Source organism: Bubalus bubalis, chromosome 10 (genome assembly GCF_019923935.1).
Source record: "Bubalus bubalis isolate 160015118507 breed Murrah chromosome 10, NDDB_SH_1, whole genome shotgun sequence".
Lineage (NCBI taxonomy): Eukaryota > Metazoa > Chordata > Mammalia > Artiodactyla > Bovidae > Bubalus > Bubalus bubalis.
This window is the reverse complement of record NC_059166.1, coordinates 61,870,412-61,889,310: the sequence shown is the minus strand read 5'-3', so window position 1 is coordinate 61,889,310 and position 18,899 is coordinate 61,870,412. Positions and strand designations below refer to the sequence as shown.

The 18,899-nt window shown below is 44.9% G+C and overlaps 1 protein-coding gene across 10 annotated transcripts in view; it reads left to right on the top strand.

The window, feature by feature from the left end:
- Positions 1–18,899, top strand: part of SCML4 (Scm polycomb group protein like 4) — a 107,660-nt gene that overhangs the window by 84,595 nt on the left and 4,166 nt on the right. For 9 of the 10 annotated variants that reach the window (XM_025294673.3, XM_025294675.3, XM_025294674.3 and 6 more), the window contains 2 exons: positions 9,537–9,827; positions 16,389–16,534. In XM_025294673.3, the coding sequence (XP_025150458.3) occupies positions 9,537–9,827; positions 16,389–16,534 (437 nt within the window). The remainder of the gene's footprint in view (positions 1–9,536; positions 9,828–16,388; positions 16,535–18,899) is intronic. The other variant, XM_025294678.3, reaches the window with a different exon arrangement.

Sequence of the window (18,899 nt, the reverse complement as noted above, 5' to 3'; positions counted from 1 at the left end):
CCTTCGATCTTTCCCAGCATCAGGTTCTTTTCCAATGAGTTAGTTCTTCACATCATGTGGCCAAAGTTATTGGAGCTTCAGCTTCAACAATCAGTCCATCCAATGAATATTCAGGACTGATTTCCTTTAGGATTGATTGGTTGGATCTCCTTGCAGTCCAAGGGACTCTCAAGTCTTCTCCAACACCACAGTTCAAAAGCATCAATTCTTCAGCACTCAGCTCTCTTTATAGTCCAACTCTCACATCCATACATGACTACGGGAAAAACCATAGCTTTGACTAAAGACGGACCTTTGTTGGCAAAGTAATGTCTCTGCTTTTTAATATGCTGTCTAGATTGGTCATAGCTTTTCTTCCAAGGAGCAAGCATCTTTTAATTTCATGGCTGCAGTTACCATCTGCAGTGATTTTGGAGCCCAAACAAATAAAGTCTGTCACTGTTTCCACTGTTTCCCCATCTATTTCCCATGAAGTGATGGGACCAGATGCCATGATCTTAGTTTTCTGAATGTTGAGTTTTAAGCCAACATTTTTACTCTCCTCTTTCACTTTCATCAAGAGGTTCTTTAGTTCTTCTTCACTTTCTGCCATAAGTGTGGTGCCATCTGGGTATCTGAGGTTATTGATATCTCTCCCAGCAATCTTGATTCAAGCCTGTGCTTCATCCAGCCTGGCGTTTCGCATGATGTACTCTGCATACAAGTTAAATAAGCAGGGTGATAATATACAGCCTTGACGTACTCCTTTCCTGATTTGGAACCAGTCTGTTGTTCCATGTCCAGTTCTAACTGTTGCTTCTTGTCCTGCGTACAGTTTTATCAGGAGGCAGGTCAGGTGGTCTGGTATTCCCATCTCCTTAAAAATTTTCCACAGTTTGTTGTGATCCACACAGTTAAAGGCTTTGGCGTAGTCAATAAAGCAGAAGTCTTTCTCATCTTCATTACCTCCACCATAGTTTGGTCTCAGGGCTACAGTCTGTGGGGTCGCAAAGAGTCGGACACCACTGAGCGACTGAGCACACACAGAGCACGCAGCGTATTCTTTGGCCTAATAGGCAGACTTTATATGTAGCAGCTGGGGGAAACCGTAGTCCACAGATAGCCACAGTGAAAAAGGCACACCAGCCTCTTTTGAAAGTTTCCAAGACACCAAATCCTGACAATGTGGTAGGCTTCTGTGAGAGCCATTTGTGCCTGTGCCTTTCTATTTAAGCACACTCTTGTGATCGTACACAAGCAGATCAGTCCTTTTCCGGGAGGAAAGACTTCATGATTTACAAGTGGCATCCTTAGTGTCTTGGATAGAGGCAGGGTTTATAGAAGAGAAGTACACCAAGTGCCTCTTGTTCACCCTACTGTGCTGCTGTCCACAGCCATGAAACAGCTTTAACTAGAGGCTGGGTTGTTGCCTCCTGTTTAATGAGAGCTGCCAGGTGACAAGACAACTCATTTCAGATGAGAAGGAATTTTCTCTCTCATCTCATCTGGGAGAAAAGGACCAGGAATTTGTTAATCTGTCAGCCCTCTGGTTTGCCATGAGTCTGCGTGTGGAAGACGGATCTTCATAAGGCACTCTCGCCAGACAATCCCAGGTCTGCTGGCCCCATCTGGTGTTCACTCCCCAGTCATCCACAAAACTGCTTGAAAAATACAGTTCTGTCTCCAAGGATAGGTTTGGTCCTTCTTCTTTTTCAAATAGTCATTTTGTAACAAACAATTCATGAACCACACTTCATTAAATTCTTAAACTACTAGAAGTTCTGCTTACCTGTAATTCATCTTCCCCGTATGTTGGATGGCTTAATGGTTTTAAGAGTATAAACTGTATGTATCCAGCAGTCATCTTTTTAACTGAAGCAATAGGAACTGGGGTCAGATATAAGGAAGAAGTTTTAGGCAGTGAGGTTTGTGGCATAATGACCTAACTGTGAGGAGACTGTAAAATCTCTTTGGGGAATGTTTTAAATAAGAGGCTCAGCTATTTACTTTATTTTCCTTTCCAAACACCACCCCTGCCTGAAGAGAGAATTTGGAGTGAGCTCCAGGTGTTCCTCCGTTAATTTACCACCTTCGTAATTTTTGCTTTGTTTGAGGAAACCTATAGAAGTATTTACTCAAGATATTCCTTTAAATGGATTCATTTCTTTTAACCTTAGCCTTTAGTCATCTCAAGCAGTGATATCTTATCAGTGGAAGCATAGTTTGATGGGTTAATTATATTTTATTGCTGTGCACTAAAATACATGGCCATAAAAAGATAACATTCACCAGTTTTTGTGTCTTCCAAAAAGAAACACGTTTAAGTCCTAACTGCAGATATTTGTGAAAGGGACTTTCTTTGGAAATAGGGTCTTTGCACTAATCAAGTTGTGATGAGGTCACACTGGATTATGGGTGCCAATCTAATGACTGGTGTCCTTATAAGAAATGTGGACACAGATTCAGACACACAGGGAGAAGGCCATGTGACAACAGAGGCAGCGGTTGGAGTGCTGTGTCTGCAGCCAGGGAACACCATGGGTCGTTGGCTATCACCAGAAGCAGATAGGCAAAAAAGGATCTTCTAGAGCCTTCAGAGAGCATGACCCTGCCAATACCTTGATTTCAGACGTGTAGCCTCCAGAACTAGGAGAGAATAGATTTCTGTTGTTTGAAGTCACCAGATTTGTGGTAATTTCTGCAGCCTTAGGAAACGAATACACCTAAGTACCACCAAGAATCAGCCCCTGGTGGGCCAGTGGGACACATTTTAACACTTGAGGAAATGTTGGGCAGGGTGCTCAGTGAGGGTCCTTTTCAGTCCTGTGGTTGAAAGACGGCCTTCGCTGGGTCAGTTGTTTTTACCCTCAGGTGTGATGTAAGTGTCAGCACCCCTATTTGTAAAGGTGAGGAAAAGGCTGTCCTAGTTGGGTTGGAGCAGCTGCATCTCTTCAATTCTGAACGGCACCCTGGTGTGTGTACCTGAGCGTGCTGCTCTCTCCCGGGCTTCCCGGGAGCTGCAGGCTGTGCGGGACCCTGTCTGCGGCTTAGTGAGCCATCTCCACGACTGTCCACCTGACCGCCTTCGGAGTCACTGGCAGAGCCTTTGCCAGGTAGAGGGCTGTTGTTTGATAGTCTCTCAAGTCAGTTTTACTTTCTGATGAATTCATTTGGATCATAGCCCAGAAGCTGACTTTTATTACCTTTGATCTCACCCATGGTTGTCAGCAGTTTTTAAACCAATACAGTCCACATTCCCTTGTTCCGCATCTCCACACGTTGTCATAGGAGAACAATATTCCATCTGCATCTGTATTTTTCAGCCATACTGCAGATTGGTGAATTATCTGCATTCACTACTGTAGATTGTCAGACTTCCATAGGCATATTTAATTTGGATTTGAAATATTTAATAAACAGAATAAATGTTTTAGAGTTTTTCATTGTTTGCCATGCATCCACATGAAGCATTCATATTTAGTTCTTAACAATATGAATTTTAATGCATCTTCTCTGTAATAGCAGCCTTAGTGCCCAAATGTCTACTTAATAAATATTTATTGAGCACCTTCTGTATGCCAAGCATCATGCCAGACACTATGAGTAGCTTCCTCACATACATCAAAGCACCTGCCACTGGGGACACAGAACGGATTAGTATCCCAGTCTAGGAATACTGTTTGATAAAGGGAATGGAATGGCAGCCTTGCTGCTGACTGGCTAGGAATGTGCTGGCCATATTAGTAGATTCTCAAAAATGTCTGTCTTCCTCTTCAGCACTCCACTCAAGAAGCAGCCTAGTACGTAGCTTCATAGCCAGCTCCTTCCCACTGATGTCTTCTGACCAGGAGGGATGCTGAAATGGAGGCCATCCAGGCAGAGGTGCGGGGTTCCAGGTTCCTGCAGACCTCTTGCAGCACTGCGTTAGCCACAAAAGATGAGCACAGGGCACGCAGGCCTCCCCTCTGCTTCTCACATCCCTGTCCTAGTGGCCAAAGCAGTGTCAGGCTGGACTGCACAGCACTCTCAGGAATCTGTTCACAGCCAAACACTGGGGCCTCTGTGATGTTTTTTAAAACAGCTTTATTGAGATATAACTCACATATCATACAATTCACCCATTTAAATTCAACAGCTTTAGTAGAATCACAGATTTGTGCAGCTCTCACCTCAGTCAGTTGTAGAACATTTTCCACACCTCAAACAGAGCACACCCCTTAGCTAGGACCCCCAGCTCCCCCAGTCCCCAGGTCCTGCTGCTGCTGCTGCTAAGTCACTTCAGTTGTGTCCGACTCTGTGCAACCCCATAGACGGAAGCCCACCAGGCTCCCCCATCCCTGGGATTCTCCAGACAAGAACACTGGAGTGGGTTGCCATTTCCTTCTCCAATGCATGAAAGTGAAAAGTGAAAGTGAAGTCTCTCAGTCATGTCCGACTCTTCGCAACCCCATGGACTGCAGCCTACCAGGCTCCTCCGCCCATGGGATTTTCCAGGCAAGAGTACTGGAGTGGATTGCCATTGCCTTCTCCGAATCTCCAGGTCCTAAGCAACCACTAATCTACTTTTTTGTTTCTATAGACTTGCCCATCCTGGACATTTCATACAAATGAAATCATTTAATATGTGATATTCTGTGGCCTGGTTTCTTTACTTAGCATAATAGTTCAAGCTTCGTTCACACTGTAGCATGGATCAATACTTCATCCCTTGTATGCCTGAATAATATTCCGCTGTATGGATATGCCATGTTTTGTTTACCTATTCATCAGCTGATAGTTATTTGGGTTGTTTCTACATTTTGGCTCTTATGATAGTGCTTCTGTAAATATTCATGTGTAAGTTTTTGTGTGGAAATTTCATTTTTCTTGGAAATTTATATACCTACGAGTAGAATTGCTGGGTCATATGGTGAACTTATTTTTAACCATTTGAGAAAGAGCCAGGATGTTTCCAAAGAGGTTGTACCATTTTACATTCCCCTCTGCAGTGTGTGAGGGTCCCAGTTTTCTCTGTGTGTGTGTGCTGTTGTGTCTGACTCTTTGCAACTCCATGGACTGCAGTATGCCAGGCTCTTCTGCCCTCCACTATCTTCTGGAGTTTCCTCAAATTCATGTGCATTGATAGTGATGCTATCTGAGCATCTCATCCTCTGCCACCCTTCTATTCCTTTTGCCTTCAATCTTTCCCAGCATCAGGGTCTTTTCTAATGAGTCCACTCTTCACATCCGGTGGCCAAAGTAGTGGAACTTCAGCATCAGTTCTTCCAATGAACATTTAGGGTTGATCTCCTTTAAGATTGACTAGTTGGATCTCCTTGCGGTAAAAGGGACTCTCGAGAATCTTCTCCAGCGCCACAATTCAAAAGCATCAATTCTTCAGTGCTCAGCCTTCTATATGGTCCATCTCTCACATCTATACATGACTACTGGAAAAACCATAGCTTAAAGTACAGTTGATATTTACATATTTTGTACCCTGTAACTTTGCTGAATTCATCTCTTAATTTCAATAGTGCTTTATTGGATTCCTTAGAATTTTCTACATAAACAGATAGTTTTAACTTTTCCTTTCCAAATTAGATGACTTTTCTTTTCCTTACCTATTTGCCCTGGCTGGAACCTCTAATTCAGTGTTGACTAGAAGTAGCAAGAATAGAGACATCTTTGTGTTGTTCCTGATTTTAGGAGAAAAAGTGTCCAGTCTTTCACCATTAACTATAATGTTAAGTGTAGGGTGTTTTGTGGAATGCTTTTTTTCAGTTGGAGGAAGTTCCCTTCCATTCCTAGTGTGTTGAGTTGGATTTTGTCAAATGCTTTTTCTGCATCTATTGAGATAATCATATGATCTTTGGTTTTCATTCTATCAACGTTGTATGTTACATTAATGGACATCGTCAGTTCAGTTCGGTTCAGTCGCTCAGTCGTGTCCAACTCTTTGCCATCCCATGAACCGCAGCACGCCAGGCCTCCCTGTCCATCACCAACTCCCGGAGTCCACCCAAACCCATGTCCATTGAGTCGGTGATGCCATCCAACTATCTTATCCTCTGTCGTCCCCTTCTCTTCCTGCCTTCAATCTTTCCCAGCATCAGGGTCTTTTCCAATGAGTCAGCTCTCCGCATCAGGTGGTCAAAGTATTGGAGTTTCAGCTTCAACATCAGTCCTACCAATGAAGACCCAGGACTTATCTCCTTTAGGATGGACTGGTTGGATCTCCTTGCAGTCCAAGGGACTCTCAAGAGTCTTCTCCAACACCACAGTTCAAAAGCATTGATTCTTCTGCACTCAGCTTTCTTTATAATCCAACTCTCACGTCCATACATGACCACTGGAAAAACTGTAGCCTTGACTAGACAGACCTTTGTTGGCAAAGTAATGTCTCTGCTTTTCAATATGCTATCTAGGTTGGTCATAACTTTCCTTCCAAGGAGTAAGCGTCTTTTAATTTCATGGCTGCAGTCACCATCTGCAGTGATTTGGGAGCCCAGAAAAATCAAGTCTGACACTGTTTCCACTGTTTCCCCATCTATTTCCCATGAAGTGATTAACCAGATGCCATGATCTTCATTTTCTGAATGTTGAGCTTTAAGCCAACTTTTTACTCTCCTCTTTCACTTTCATCAAGAGGCTTTTTAGTTCCTCTTCACTTTCTGCCATGAGGGTGGTATCATCTGCATATCTGAGGTTATTGATATTTCTCCCAGAAATCTTGATTCCAGCTTGTGCTTCTTCCAACCCAGCGTTTCTCATGATGTACTCTGCATAGAAGTTAAATAAGCAGGGTGACAATATACAGCCTTGACGTACTCCTTTTCCTATTTGGAACCAGTCTGTTGTTCCATGTCCAGTTTTAACTGTTGCTTCCTGACCTGCATATAGGTTTCTCAAGAGGCAGGTTAGGTGGTCTGGTATTCCATCTCTTTCAGAATTTTCTACAGTTTATTGTGATCCACATAGTCAAAGGCTTTGGCATAGTCAATAAAGCAGAAATAGAAGTTTTTCTGGAACTCTCTTGCTTTTTCCATGATCCAGTGGATGTTGGCAATTTGATCTCTGGTTCCTCTGCCTTTTCTAAAACCAGCTTGACCATCTGGAAGCTGTATATTACATTAATGGGCATCATCATGTATTACATTAATGGGCAACGTCATGTATTACATTAATTGATTTTCAGATGTTAAATCAACCCTGCATCCCTGAAACAAATCCTACTTGATCATGATGTATAAGTTATTCTGTATGTTATGGATTTGTTTTGCTAGTATATTGTTGATAATTTTTGTATCCATATTAATAAGACATTGATCTCTAGTTTTCTTGTGATGTCTTTGTCTAGTTTTGGTATCAGGGTATTGGTGTTCTCATAGAATGAGTTGGGAAATATTCCCTCCTTATATTAGTCTGCCCGGCTTCCATAAAAGAAACCTCATCCTCGGTAGCTTTAACTTTATTTTCTCATAGTTCTGGATGCCAGCACTCTGAGATCCAGCTGTTATCAGGGTTAGTTTCCAGTGGCCCACTCTTCCTGGCTAGTGGACAGCCACTTTCTCTGTGTCCTCACATTGCCTCTTCTCTGTGCGTGTGTATGAAGAGGGAGACTCTCTCATGTCTCTTCCTCTTCTTGTCAGTACTTTCTTTTTAATCAGTACTATTGGGTTGAGGCCCTACCCTTAAGACCTTAATTAACCTCAGTTATCTCATTATGGCCCCTCTCTCCAAGTAGAGTTGCCCGGGGGGGCTAGAGCTTCAATGTATGAACATTTGAGGGGGACACAATTCAGTCCATAGCACTCCATTTTTACTTTTTGGAAGACTTTGTGAAGAACTGGTTTTAATTTTTCTTTAAATGCTTTGTAGAATTAATTTCTGAAGCCATTTAAGTCTGAATTTCTTTGTTTTTTGATTACTAGTTGATCTCTTTACTTGCTTTATGTCGATTCAGATTGTCTATTTCTGTCCGTTTGTCCATTCCTTCTAATTTACCTAGTTTATTGGTGACAATTTAATATTTTTTAATAATCCATTTTATTTCTTTGAGATTGGTGTTAATGTCATCTCTTTCATTTCTGAGTTTAGTAATTTGAGTCTTCTTTTTTTCTTAGCCAATCTAGCTTAAAAACTTTGTCAATTTTGTTGATCTTTTCAAAGAGCTAGGCTTTAGTTTCATGATTTTCTCTATTTTTCTGTCCTCTATTTAATTAATTTCTGCTTCAGTCCTTATTATTTTCTTCCTTGTACTTGCTTTAGGTTTGGTTTGCCCTTCTTTACTTCAGTATTTTATTGAGGAAGATTAGGTGATTAATTTAAGATTTTTCTTTTTAAATATAAATATTAACATATAAATTTGCTCTAGGCACTGCACCGCTTTAGCTGTATCCCACATGCGGTGGTTTTTATTTCTAGGCCAGCTCCAAATGCATCCCCATATATGAGAAGGCCTGGTAGTTGCCCTAATTAAATCAAGTCTTTATCTTTTAAAACCTATATTGTGGGAGTAACCCATACTGGTTTACAGAAGACATCTGGATCTCGTGGCCCCAGATGTGCTTACTTATTGCCAGCCTTGGGGGGTCCATTGGTTTTTCTTTTTTAAAGTCACTCTGGGGATGTCCGTATCTGTTTTTATCATGTGTGGTATTTGGATGGTTATTGATGGAGTTAGACAGATATGATCTTGTCTAGGGTCAAGAAGAAAAGGAATTGCTAGAATATTTTTCTTCCTCTTTCTATTCCTATAATTCCTCTAGGCCTTGTCTTTCCAAACAAAACAAAACACCCCACACCATTTGTATAGCTCACAGATAGAGTTCAACAGGCTATAAGAATGAGCTTTAAAAGTGTAGAAAGTCCTGATCTGCTTGGGTGAGGGAGCTGAGGAGAAGGTTGGTAGGCTCTTCAGGTCCTCTACTCTCTCTGGACTTTAGATAGGGTCTTTCTCTCTTATCTGCAGGGTTTGGGGAGGACCATGGGGCCATCCAGATCATCATTTATGTCCCTAGTTTGTTCACCTTGTGGAAGGTTAGTGCCCTCATGTATACTGGAACTGAAAGCGTGGGGAGGAAGTGCCGCCACACCTGTACCAGAACGCAGGCCAGAGTTGTTTCTCCTGACTCTGGGACACCGTGACTCTGGCTTGATCTCTCCCAGGAATCTTGGGCCAGGTAAGGAAGGCAGTGGTTATGGGCAAAAGAAGAGGGAGCCAGGAGATTCCAACAAGCTGGCAGAGACTCCTGGAGGAGCAGAGCCATAGAGGAAGAAAGACCTTTGTTTGAATTTTATTTACACGTCATCAATAACCAAGATGATCTCATTTTCCTTGGAACACGAAGGGTCACATGTCCTAATCCCTACTAAAGTCTGCTTTGTTGGTGAGGCAGGTGTCATTCTGCTGAGAGCTGAGCTACTGGGGTGTATGCCTTGGGGTCCATTCCTTCTCCTCTGTCATCCCCACACACAGTGGCACCCGTGCTGCTGGGGAAAGATTTTCCAAGACCCAGAGCCTGGTGGCCTCTTGACTGCTCTCTAATTTCTGCTTCTCTGCTCTGCCTTGTGCCTAGCAAAAACAGTCACCACCGAGGAGTGCCTGGTGAACCCTGCGAGCATGAACCGCTACGGCGTGGACCCCTCCTCCCCCACCTTTAGCCACAGGAGCTCCCTGCCCACCTCCTCTTCGCTGTACTGCAAGCGGCAGAACTCTGGAGACGGCCACCTTGGGGGTGGCTCAGCCACCACAGTCGGTGGTCCCCGCACCAGCCCCATGTGCCCCGGAGGCCCCTTGGCACCTGGGCTGCGGCCTCCTGGCTCCAGCCCCAAGAGGAATGGGACCGCTCTTGAAGGAAACAGATGTGGTAATGTAACGCATGATCTGGCTTCCCCATGACCTGACCTCCAGTGCCCTTGCCCTGAGACCACCGAGTATAGAGGGACTGGGGACTGTGGCTGTTTGAATGTGGGAACACAGGGAAATTAGATGTTTCTACAAATCCCTTTGTGGATTTTTGTTGTTCTTGAAGGCAGCTGACTTCAACCTTTGACCACAAGCAAAGACAATGGTGTATGAGAGTGGGTTAAACTGTAGGAATAAGTAGAATCCAAAATGTACAGTGGCTCAGCTACAATAGAAGTTTTTATAGTTGGTGCGTGCATCACAATTCAGAGACCTGGGATCATCTGTTTTGTGGCTCTGCTGTCCATGCTCCGTGCATTTAGCAGGTGGATTGGGTCGGTAACTAGCAGTTTTCAGCCACTGCTGATTAGAAATGTTCCTTCCTTCTGCCTGTTTCCTCCTGTGGTGCTGTGTCTCCTCATCTCTCATACTTTTTCCCTTCCATCTCACAGTAGGAGCCAAGCTCTCGGCTTCATGAGGTCTTCCCTCTAATCCTCTGCAGCCCCAGAAAAGCGGCCTGTCTGAAGCATAGCCTAAATAGCTATGTATTGAGCACCTACTATGGGCCAGACACTCTCCACACATTATTTATGACTTTTATGAGTTATAAATGAGCCATCAGGGAAGCCCTATTATTATTTCAGGTGTATATTATTATTGTAGGCATTATTAGATTCAATATACAGATAAAGCATGTGAAGATCAAGAGGTCAGTCAAGCACTGAGCCAGGATTTGACTTAAGCTGGCTCTAAAGCTGGCTTTCAAAAACTGTGCCTGGGATTTTCACATGCTCAGTGGGCTTCAGTGGGTCCCTCTGAGGTTCTAGGGGAAGGCTGGAGGGGATGGGAGCAGACAGGACTCCACCACCACCCTCTGTAACCAGGGCCTCTTCACATTTGCAGAGTGGGGTTCTTCATTTGTGTAGCTTGAACAGAGCTTGCACAGCTAAACACATGTGGAAACCATAGAGATAAACCATGCTAAACTGAGTGAAGGTAGATTAAAATAGGAGAGAAAATCCTGGCCTCCTTACCCATTAGTCACCTAGCAGCCAGCTTGGGTGCTGCCGCAGGCCTTCTGGAGGGCTATTAAGTTTTCCCTCTGCCCAAAGAAGTGCTTGGTATTGCTCTGAAATTGCATCCCAAGTGAAAGCAGTCAGTATTAAGAAACCATATTTCTTTAAGAGGGTTTGACCCAAGTCATAAAACTGGAAGGGACCTAGAAATGGATTTTCCCCCATGGTGCTAACCTTAATGGTTTAAACCTGCAGAAATCAGAAACTGGTATGAGACTGGGTGAGAAGGTAGGTATCAGTGATGGGACAGACTTCTCAGTCCTCTCTCTCCCATGAATTCTTACCCTGGACTACTACTCTCTTGATATATCACCTCTGCCCATGGACTCAAGGGATGTATTCACAGGATACATTTTCCTATTTTTTGCTGATACTCAGGTGAAAATCTGAGAGCTCACCTCTGTCTCTCATCCAAGATATAATCACTAAGAACTAGTAATATAAAGAGGTTTTTGGATAACAGGAGATGCTGTAGAATTCCCAACTGAGAGTGCGTCCAAGCTTCAGAATTGAAGTAACTTCAACATTGTTCTTACCTTACCACCTGCATGCTTTCCATGGGTTCGAGTTTGAGTCTATAGGGTATGGCCTTGGGTGGTGCATAGAGAATGATTCAGCCAGAAAAAGAAGAATGGGAACAGCACTCTATGTGGGGCAGGGGGTAAAGTGAGTGAAGGTGTAGTAGGGCTTATTCATTCCAAGGAATGAGAAGAGTTTGTGCAGGGACATGGACGGAAATCATGCTGGGAGATTTGGGGTTCAAACCAAGCAGATTGGGCTTTCTTTACTCTGTGGAAATCAGACATTTCTGAACAGGGACGTGAGATGGTGGCCACAGAACTCAGGAAGACGAATCTATTGGCCACTATGGAATTGACGTTTAACAGTAAGAAGACTAGCAGCTACCTTTGATTAATTCTTACTGTTTAATGCTTCACATTATCACATTTAATCCTCACAGTGTGGTAGGTATTTGACTGTTGAGGCAACTAAGACTCAGAGGGATTTTGGTCAGTCCTGGCCAGCGTATACTCATGGAGCACAATATGCTTGTCTAAGGTCCAAGAGTGGAGCTGTGAGCAAGATAGATATGGGCCCTGTTCTTGGACAGTCTCCAATTGCAGAGAGACCGATGGTTAACAAACAAAACCGAGGCGGCCCTTTTGGAAGCCGATGGGCTTCCCTTCAGGATGCTTGTCATCAGGCTCCAGCCCAAAGCCACAGAATCACATGATTCTTACAATACTCTCGAGAAACAGCATGAAGAACCTGAAGCCCATGAAGAATAAGATGATCAGGTCCAGGAAGGGGTTGGAAACCTGGCCACCGGCTCTCATTCTCTGCGCTTTGCACACAGACACGCTGATAAGGCTTCAGAGGTGTGAGAATGTAGTGCCTTCATGTTGCCCAGGAGAGGCGGTGGTTTGAGGGGACCTTAGCAATCCTTCCCAACTCCTCATTTCCCAGCAGAGAAGCACAGAGACACTCGCACAGTGGTGGGTGGAGGGGCCTCTGACTCCTGGCTCATTGATCCTTCTCTTCCTTTATCGGATTCTATCATGAGCTAAAAAGTGTCTTCTGAATTATGAGTGAGCAAAAGGAAATTATGCGTGTGCTTGTGGGCCTGTATGAGACAGAGAGTGATACACAGGCAGCCGCAGGCGGACCGGGCTGTGAAGGTGTCCGGAATTACTTTAGATGGATTCACAGTCATTCCATTGCTGGTGGGTGTGAATTCAGCATTAGAAGGAGCCACCACCATCTTCATCCTACATCCATTCACAGCTGGGTTTCACTCTGCACATGTCTCCAGCAGCACCCAGGGAACAGATCTGACCGTGCACCAAGTTCTCTGCACTGGAGAATGCCCCCCTTTCACAAAGGCAATCAGCGAGTGCTTTGCACACTCTGTTCTTTTAGGAACAAGATTTTTTTCACATCTATCATGTCTGACCACTATGCAGTCACATCTGCCTAGCCTGGCTATGTCAGCCCAGACCCATGTGTCTTCCTGACAGCCTGACAGCAGCTGGAGGGACTGTGTGGTTATTATCTTTGTGTGAGCATGGCAGAGGCTGGAAAGCTCCCTCTCTCCCTCCTAGAGCTAGTTCACTTTGGATCCTGAGCTGGTCTCTAGGTGTGACAGCTTCCTGCTACTGTCTGTCTTGCGTGACTCTAAGGCCCCTCAGAGAGGAAACATGAAAATGCCCACAGCTAGGACCAGGTGCCAGGAGCGGAGCCACTTTCCCTCCACACTCATTGCCTGGAGAGCCTCACCCTAAAGACTAGCCAGACCCCTTGCTCAATCCCATGGCTGTGGCTCACGGAGACAGCCTTTCCCTGGCCTTGCTCAGGGGACCTTAGGCTCCCATGGATGGTGTTGTGAGTCAGTCTGGTGTTTTTCCTTCCTGTCAAACATGGGAAATTAGATTTGACCTCTGCTCTGATCACTCTAAAAATCATTCTTGGCACTGAAGGCTTCCCGCCTTTGTAATCAGAGCATCTATTATCACCCTGATTACTGCCGACACTCCGATGGGGCAGGCTCCAAAGGCAAATGCGATTTCCGTGGTTCCTCCTCCCCTTGTTGAGTGCAGATGTCCTTAAATGCAATGAAATCATCTCTAATAAGCATGCATCCACATTCAGATAGCCGCGGGGTGCATTAACAGTTTCCTGGCAAAATGCACCCCCCACCTTATGCCAGATCACCTAAGGGGACCCTTCCAGGTCTAACAAGGAAAAGGCAGGGAAAATCTCAAAGAAAATCCAATTCTCAACCAAACCATTGTATTGAGAATAGACACAGCAATGTGATAATATATTTTTCTCAGCACCAATGCAGAGCTGTGCCCTTCTCAAGCACATTGAAAAGAGGAGGAAAAAAGAGACAGCAGAAAAACTGCTGCACCCTGAGATTAAAGAACATAAATGGAAAGGAAGTCTTCTCAACTACGAACTTAGAATTACTCTGTAGGGAAGCTGCTTCATTGTTCAGAGCCTGAAAATAAGAGTAAGGATTACACACACAAAGCTTTTGTGTAAATTACTAATATTGTTTTTGCAAAGTGTATTGATTTGTTTTACATTCATTGAACCCATATTACAAATGTATTTGCTTGGAGGCATGGAGGAGTTAACGATTATAAACCCTGTAATGAGAGGATTCTGGGCTTCCCAGGTGGCACCAGTGGTAAAGAACCTGCCTACCAATACAGGAGACGTGAGAGACACAGATTCGATCCCTGAGTTGGGAAGATGCTCTGGAGGACGGCATGGCAACCCACTCTAGTATTCTTGCCTGGAGAATCCCGTGGACAGAGGAGTTTGGCTGGCTATCGTCCACAGGTTGCAAAGAGTCAGACACGACTGAAGTGACTTAGCATGCATGCACACAATGAGAGGATTACATTTTTCACCAAACTCTTAGCCCAGGACCTGGTACAGAAGAGATGCTCATTAGGTGTCTGTGGATGACTAGGGGGAAGATGAAAAAGATCATCCTCAAGAATTTAAAAGATAACTGGAGGTTACAGGCAAGCGCATGCATAACAGTAATACTAAGCAGAATGTGCAGAGCATCTTTAAGAGAAGAACAAAGATTTGGGGGTTAAAAGTAGAGGAAGGTGACATCCAGATGGCAGGACATGGAAATGCTGCCTGTGAGGGGATCTACCTGAGCTTTGATGGCTACTAGAACTTCTTTGGAAAGGAGGAAGGATAAACACCTTAAGAAGAGGTGGCAAGAATACACAGTAGAGCTGTAAAAAAAAAAGATCTTCTTGACCCAGACAACCATGATGGTGTGATCACTCACCTAGAGCCAGATATCCTGGAATGTGAAGTCAAGGGGGCCTTAGAAAGCATCATTACAGAGCTAGTGGAGTTGATGGAATTCTAGCTGAGTTATTTCAAATCCTAAAAGATGATGCTGTGAAAGTGCTACAATCAGTATGCCAGCAAATTTGGAAAACTCAACAGTGGCCACAGGACTGGTAAAGGTCAGTTTTCATTCCAATCTCAAAGAAGGGCAATGGCAAAGAATGGTCAAACTACCACACAATTGTACTCATTTCACATGCTAGCAAGGTTGTGCTCAATATCCTTCAAGCTAGGCTTCAACAGCACGTGAACCAAGAATTTCCTGATGTACAAGCTGGATTTCGAAAAGGCAGAGGAACCAGAGATCAAATTGCCAACATCCGTTGGATCATAGAAAAATCGAGAGAATTTGAGAAAAACATCTGCTTCATTGACTACACCAAAGCCTTTGACTGTGTGGATCACAACAAACTGTGGAGCATTCTTAAAAAGATGGGACTATCAGACCACCTTACCTGCCTCCTGAGAAACCTGTATGCAGGTCAAGAAGCAGCAGTTAGAACCAGACATGTAACAACAAACTGGTTCAAAATTGGGAAACGACTACATCAAGGCTGTATATTGCCACCCTGCTTGTGTAACTTATATGCAGAGAATATCACGTGAAATGCCATGGATGGATGAATCCCATGTTGTAATCAGCAGGGATGGAAGAGAGGAGATCCCTGTGAGAGGCATCCTTCTAAGAGCTTCAGAATAATTAAATTTGAGGAGCAAATAAAGGACAGGAGAGATGACTGAGGTTTCAGAAGCATGAAGAGGAGGAGATGCTGCTTCTAGGGAAAGAGGATCGATTAGTTTGGGACATACAAAAGAAAAAAAAACACACCACCCCCAAATATTGCCTAAATACTGACTCCCTACTCTCTTCCTCCTTCACTGATCTTGCACCATTTAATCTGCCCTGGGGGAAAAGCATTTATGCCACAATGCAACTCATGTCCCTGACCAGCATGGGCCAGGCACGGGACCAGGCTCCTGTTGTCCAGGAACCCCGTCTAGTGGTGAGGTTGGAGTGAGCGCTTCGGCAGAACCAAGGGCTGGGGAGGTGCTCAGTGTGGGCGCAGGGTACAGACCTCTCACAGACAGGGCTTCCAAGACCATGGCAGTAGAGACCCAGGACAAGCACTGAAATGCTCCCTCCATCCTGCCATGTCATCTCAGGGTAATGCCAGCGAAGTCACACAGGACCTGATGTCATTTTGGCATCACAGCACTCCAGAGCCTATCATAATAAGCATTCTCTGGCCACCAAGGCCTGGTCACAGGAGGTCCAGGGCCTGCAGAGACAGAAGTGGTCAGGAGGGGTCTCTGAAGTCTAACATGGGTCAGCATTTCCGCTGCTGGAGGAGATCCCTCTTCTGGTGCTCTCCTCTGTATAGATGAGGGGGTGGGGGGTTGCCTCTGGGAGCCACCTCCGGTGCACTTCTAGCCTCACTCGGTCACAGGAGATCACTCAGGCCACCTTGGACTCAAGGGCCAGGCAAGGGGGCAGGCCGCACCAGGTGGGCATCGAGCCCAAGCCCGCAGCCTCACGGCCTCCCTCTCTGTGCTCTCCCCTCCAGCCTCAAACCCTTCTCCGGACAGGCAGGATGCCCGGCGGCCAAGGAGCAGGAACCCTTCCAGCTGGTCCGTGGAGGATGTGGTCTGGTTCCTGAAAGACGCAGACCCGCAGGCTCTGGGGCCCCATGTGGAGCTCTTCCGGAAGCATGTATGCACCGTGGTGGGCCTCGGGGGTGGGGTTCAGGGAGCTGTGGGGTTGGGGAGCGTCTGCACTACACCCTGGGGGCACCACTCAAGGGAGGCCAGATGGGACCACAGGTTTCTCAGAGCAGAACAGCCACTTAGTCTTATATCGAAGGCACGTTTGTCCCATCTGTTCCCTCACTTGGCCTTTATCACGAGTCCTGTTTTCTCGCCCGTCTATTTGTCTGTGCATTCAGCAAACATTGGTAACACACCTACAATGTGCCAGCAAGCTAACAGTGCCTATTCTTAAGCTGCTTTGAGGATTAAATGAAAAAATGCACAGTGCCTGGCTTGAAGATGGCCTTTGGTTAGCAGGCATTTGTATCATTATTTAGGAGATTCTAAAATATATAAAGATGATAAATTTTTTTCACTGGTAATGATTGTATTTTATCTGCCAAGCCTTCTGTGTCATGGTTACAATTGTTGCCGTAACCAGTTACCACAAATGTAGTAACTTAAAATGACAGAAATTTCTTATCTTACAATTCAGTGGGTCAGAAGTCTGACAGGGGTCTCTCTGAGAGAAGACCATGGTGTTGGTGGGGCTGACATCTTTCTGGAAGCTTTAGGAAGAATTCATTTCCTTGCCTTTTCAGCATCGAGATCCACCTTCATTCTTGGCTCCTATCTTCCCGTCCTCATCCTTGGAGCCAACAACATCAAGCTGAGTCCTTCTCAAGCCGCCAGCTCTTTGGTTCTTTATTCTGATTTCTTCCTCCACTTCTGAGGACCCTCTGATTGTATTGTCTCCCTCCCTCTCCGATAATCCAGGACACTCTTTCTATTTTAAATGCAGCTGGTTAGTAGCTTAATTCCATCTGCAGCCTTAATTCCCAGCTTTCAGGGACTAGGACATAGACATCTCATGTGAAGGAAAGGGAGCATTCTTCTACCAGCATTACCATTTTTTTTTCTCCTTGTCTTTTATTTTATTTGAAATGAAGCTCACAAAAATCATACACTCAGACCTGGAGAGGATCGTCATCTCACCCAACACTCATATTTTATTAGGGATATATTTGACTTCAGTTAACAGTGGGGACTTGAGAGCAAGGACTGCAGAGGGATGATGTTTAGACAGATCTGAGTGGGAGGACTCTGGCTTCCTTCCAGCATGAGAGGAGTCAGCAGAAGTCTAGGCAGTGGGTAAAGAGAGGCAATGAGGCCCCTGGGAGGGCTCACAGATGAGCTTTGCCTTGCTACCAAGGACATGGAGTGTGAGTGACAGAGAGTAGGTGCTTCTCTGGCTGAACGGCTGGCTGGTTAGAGGAATGGGAGGGGCTGATAACACTTGAAGTTATGTGAGTCCTGAATGTGCCTCTTCTTCCCACCCGAGCACCTAAAATCTCCACCCTCTCTCTCTAGTGATCTGAAAGTAGCACTATAGATGAAGGAGGAAACCCAGCCTTACTAAGTTTGTGAACTCAGCATGCAGTCTGGATAGGTTACCATTTTCAGAGACAAATGGGAGCAATTTCAGGACCTCAAAGGATTGGCTTTCCCTCAGTATGTGTTTGTGCTAAACCCTGGGATGAAGCAGGTGCATTCTTTAGTTGTGTGCCACCTAGTATTCTTGACAGGGTCGAAAAGCACCTGAAATCCCTTTTAGATTGTCATTAGCAATTTGATAATCCGTTGAAAGCTGGTGGGCTTGCCAAGAATAGAAACCAGCAATTAGGATGATGAATGGAAGTCAGGGCCTTATACCAGTGCCTGGAATGGAAAGGGAACCACTAGTTTCAGGGTCTCATGAGATGATACTTTGTCTTAGTTCAGGCTGCTGTAACAAAGTACCGTAGACTGAGTGGCTTATGAACAACAGCAATTCATTTCTCAGTTCTGGAGGCTGGAAGTCCGAGGTTGGGTCGCCATCAAGGTCGGCTTTCAGTGAGAGCCCTCTTTCAGGTTTTGGACTGCTACCTTCTCATTTCACGAGGACACTAATCCCATTCAAGAGGGCTCCACCCTCATGGCCTATGCACTTTCCAAACTCACACCTCAAAATACCATCACTTGAGGGTTAGGATTTCAACATATGAATTTGGGGAGCAGTTGGGGAGGACACATTCAGTCCACTGAAGCTTTCTCGCTCCTACAGCCCTAGATTGGATAAAGAGGTAAACATATGCATGGTATTGGGAATATGGCTGGGATTAGGTTAGATTCCTTCTATCAGGAGAGAGCAGGAATATGAAAGATCCAGTGGATCATGACCCCAGGGCGAATGTGGCACGACGAGCACATAGTATTTGTGGGCTTTCATTTATTTTTTGAAGATACTGCTGTGGGACCAGGAGAATATACATCCAAGTAAATCCGTATTC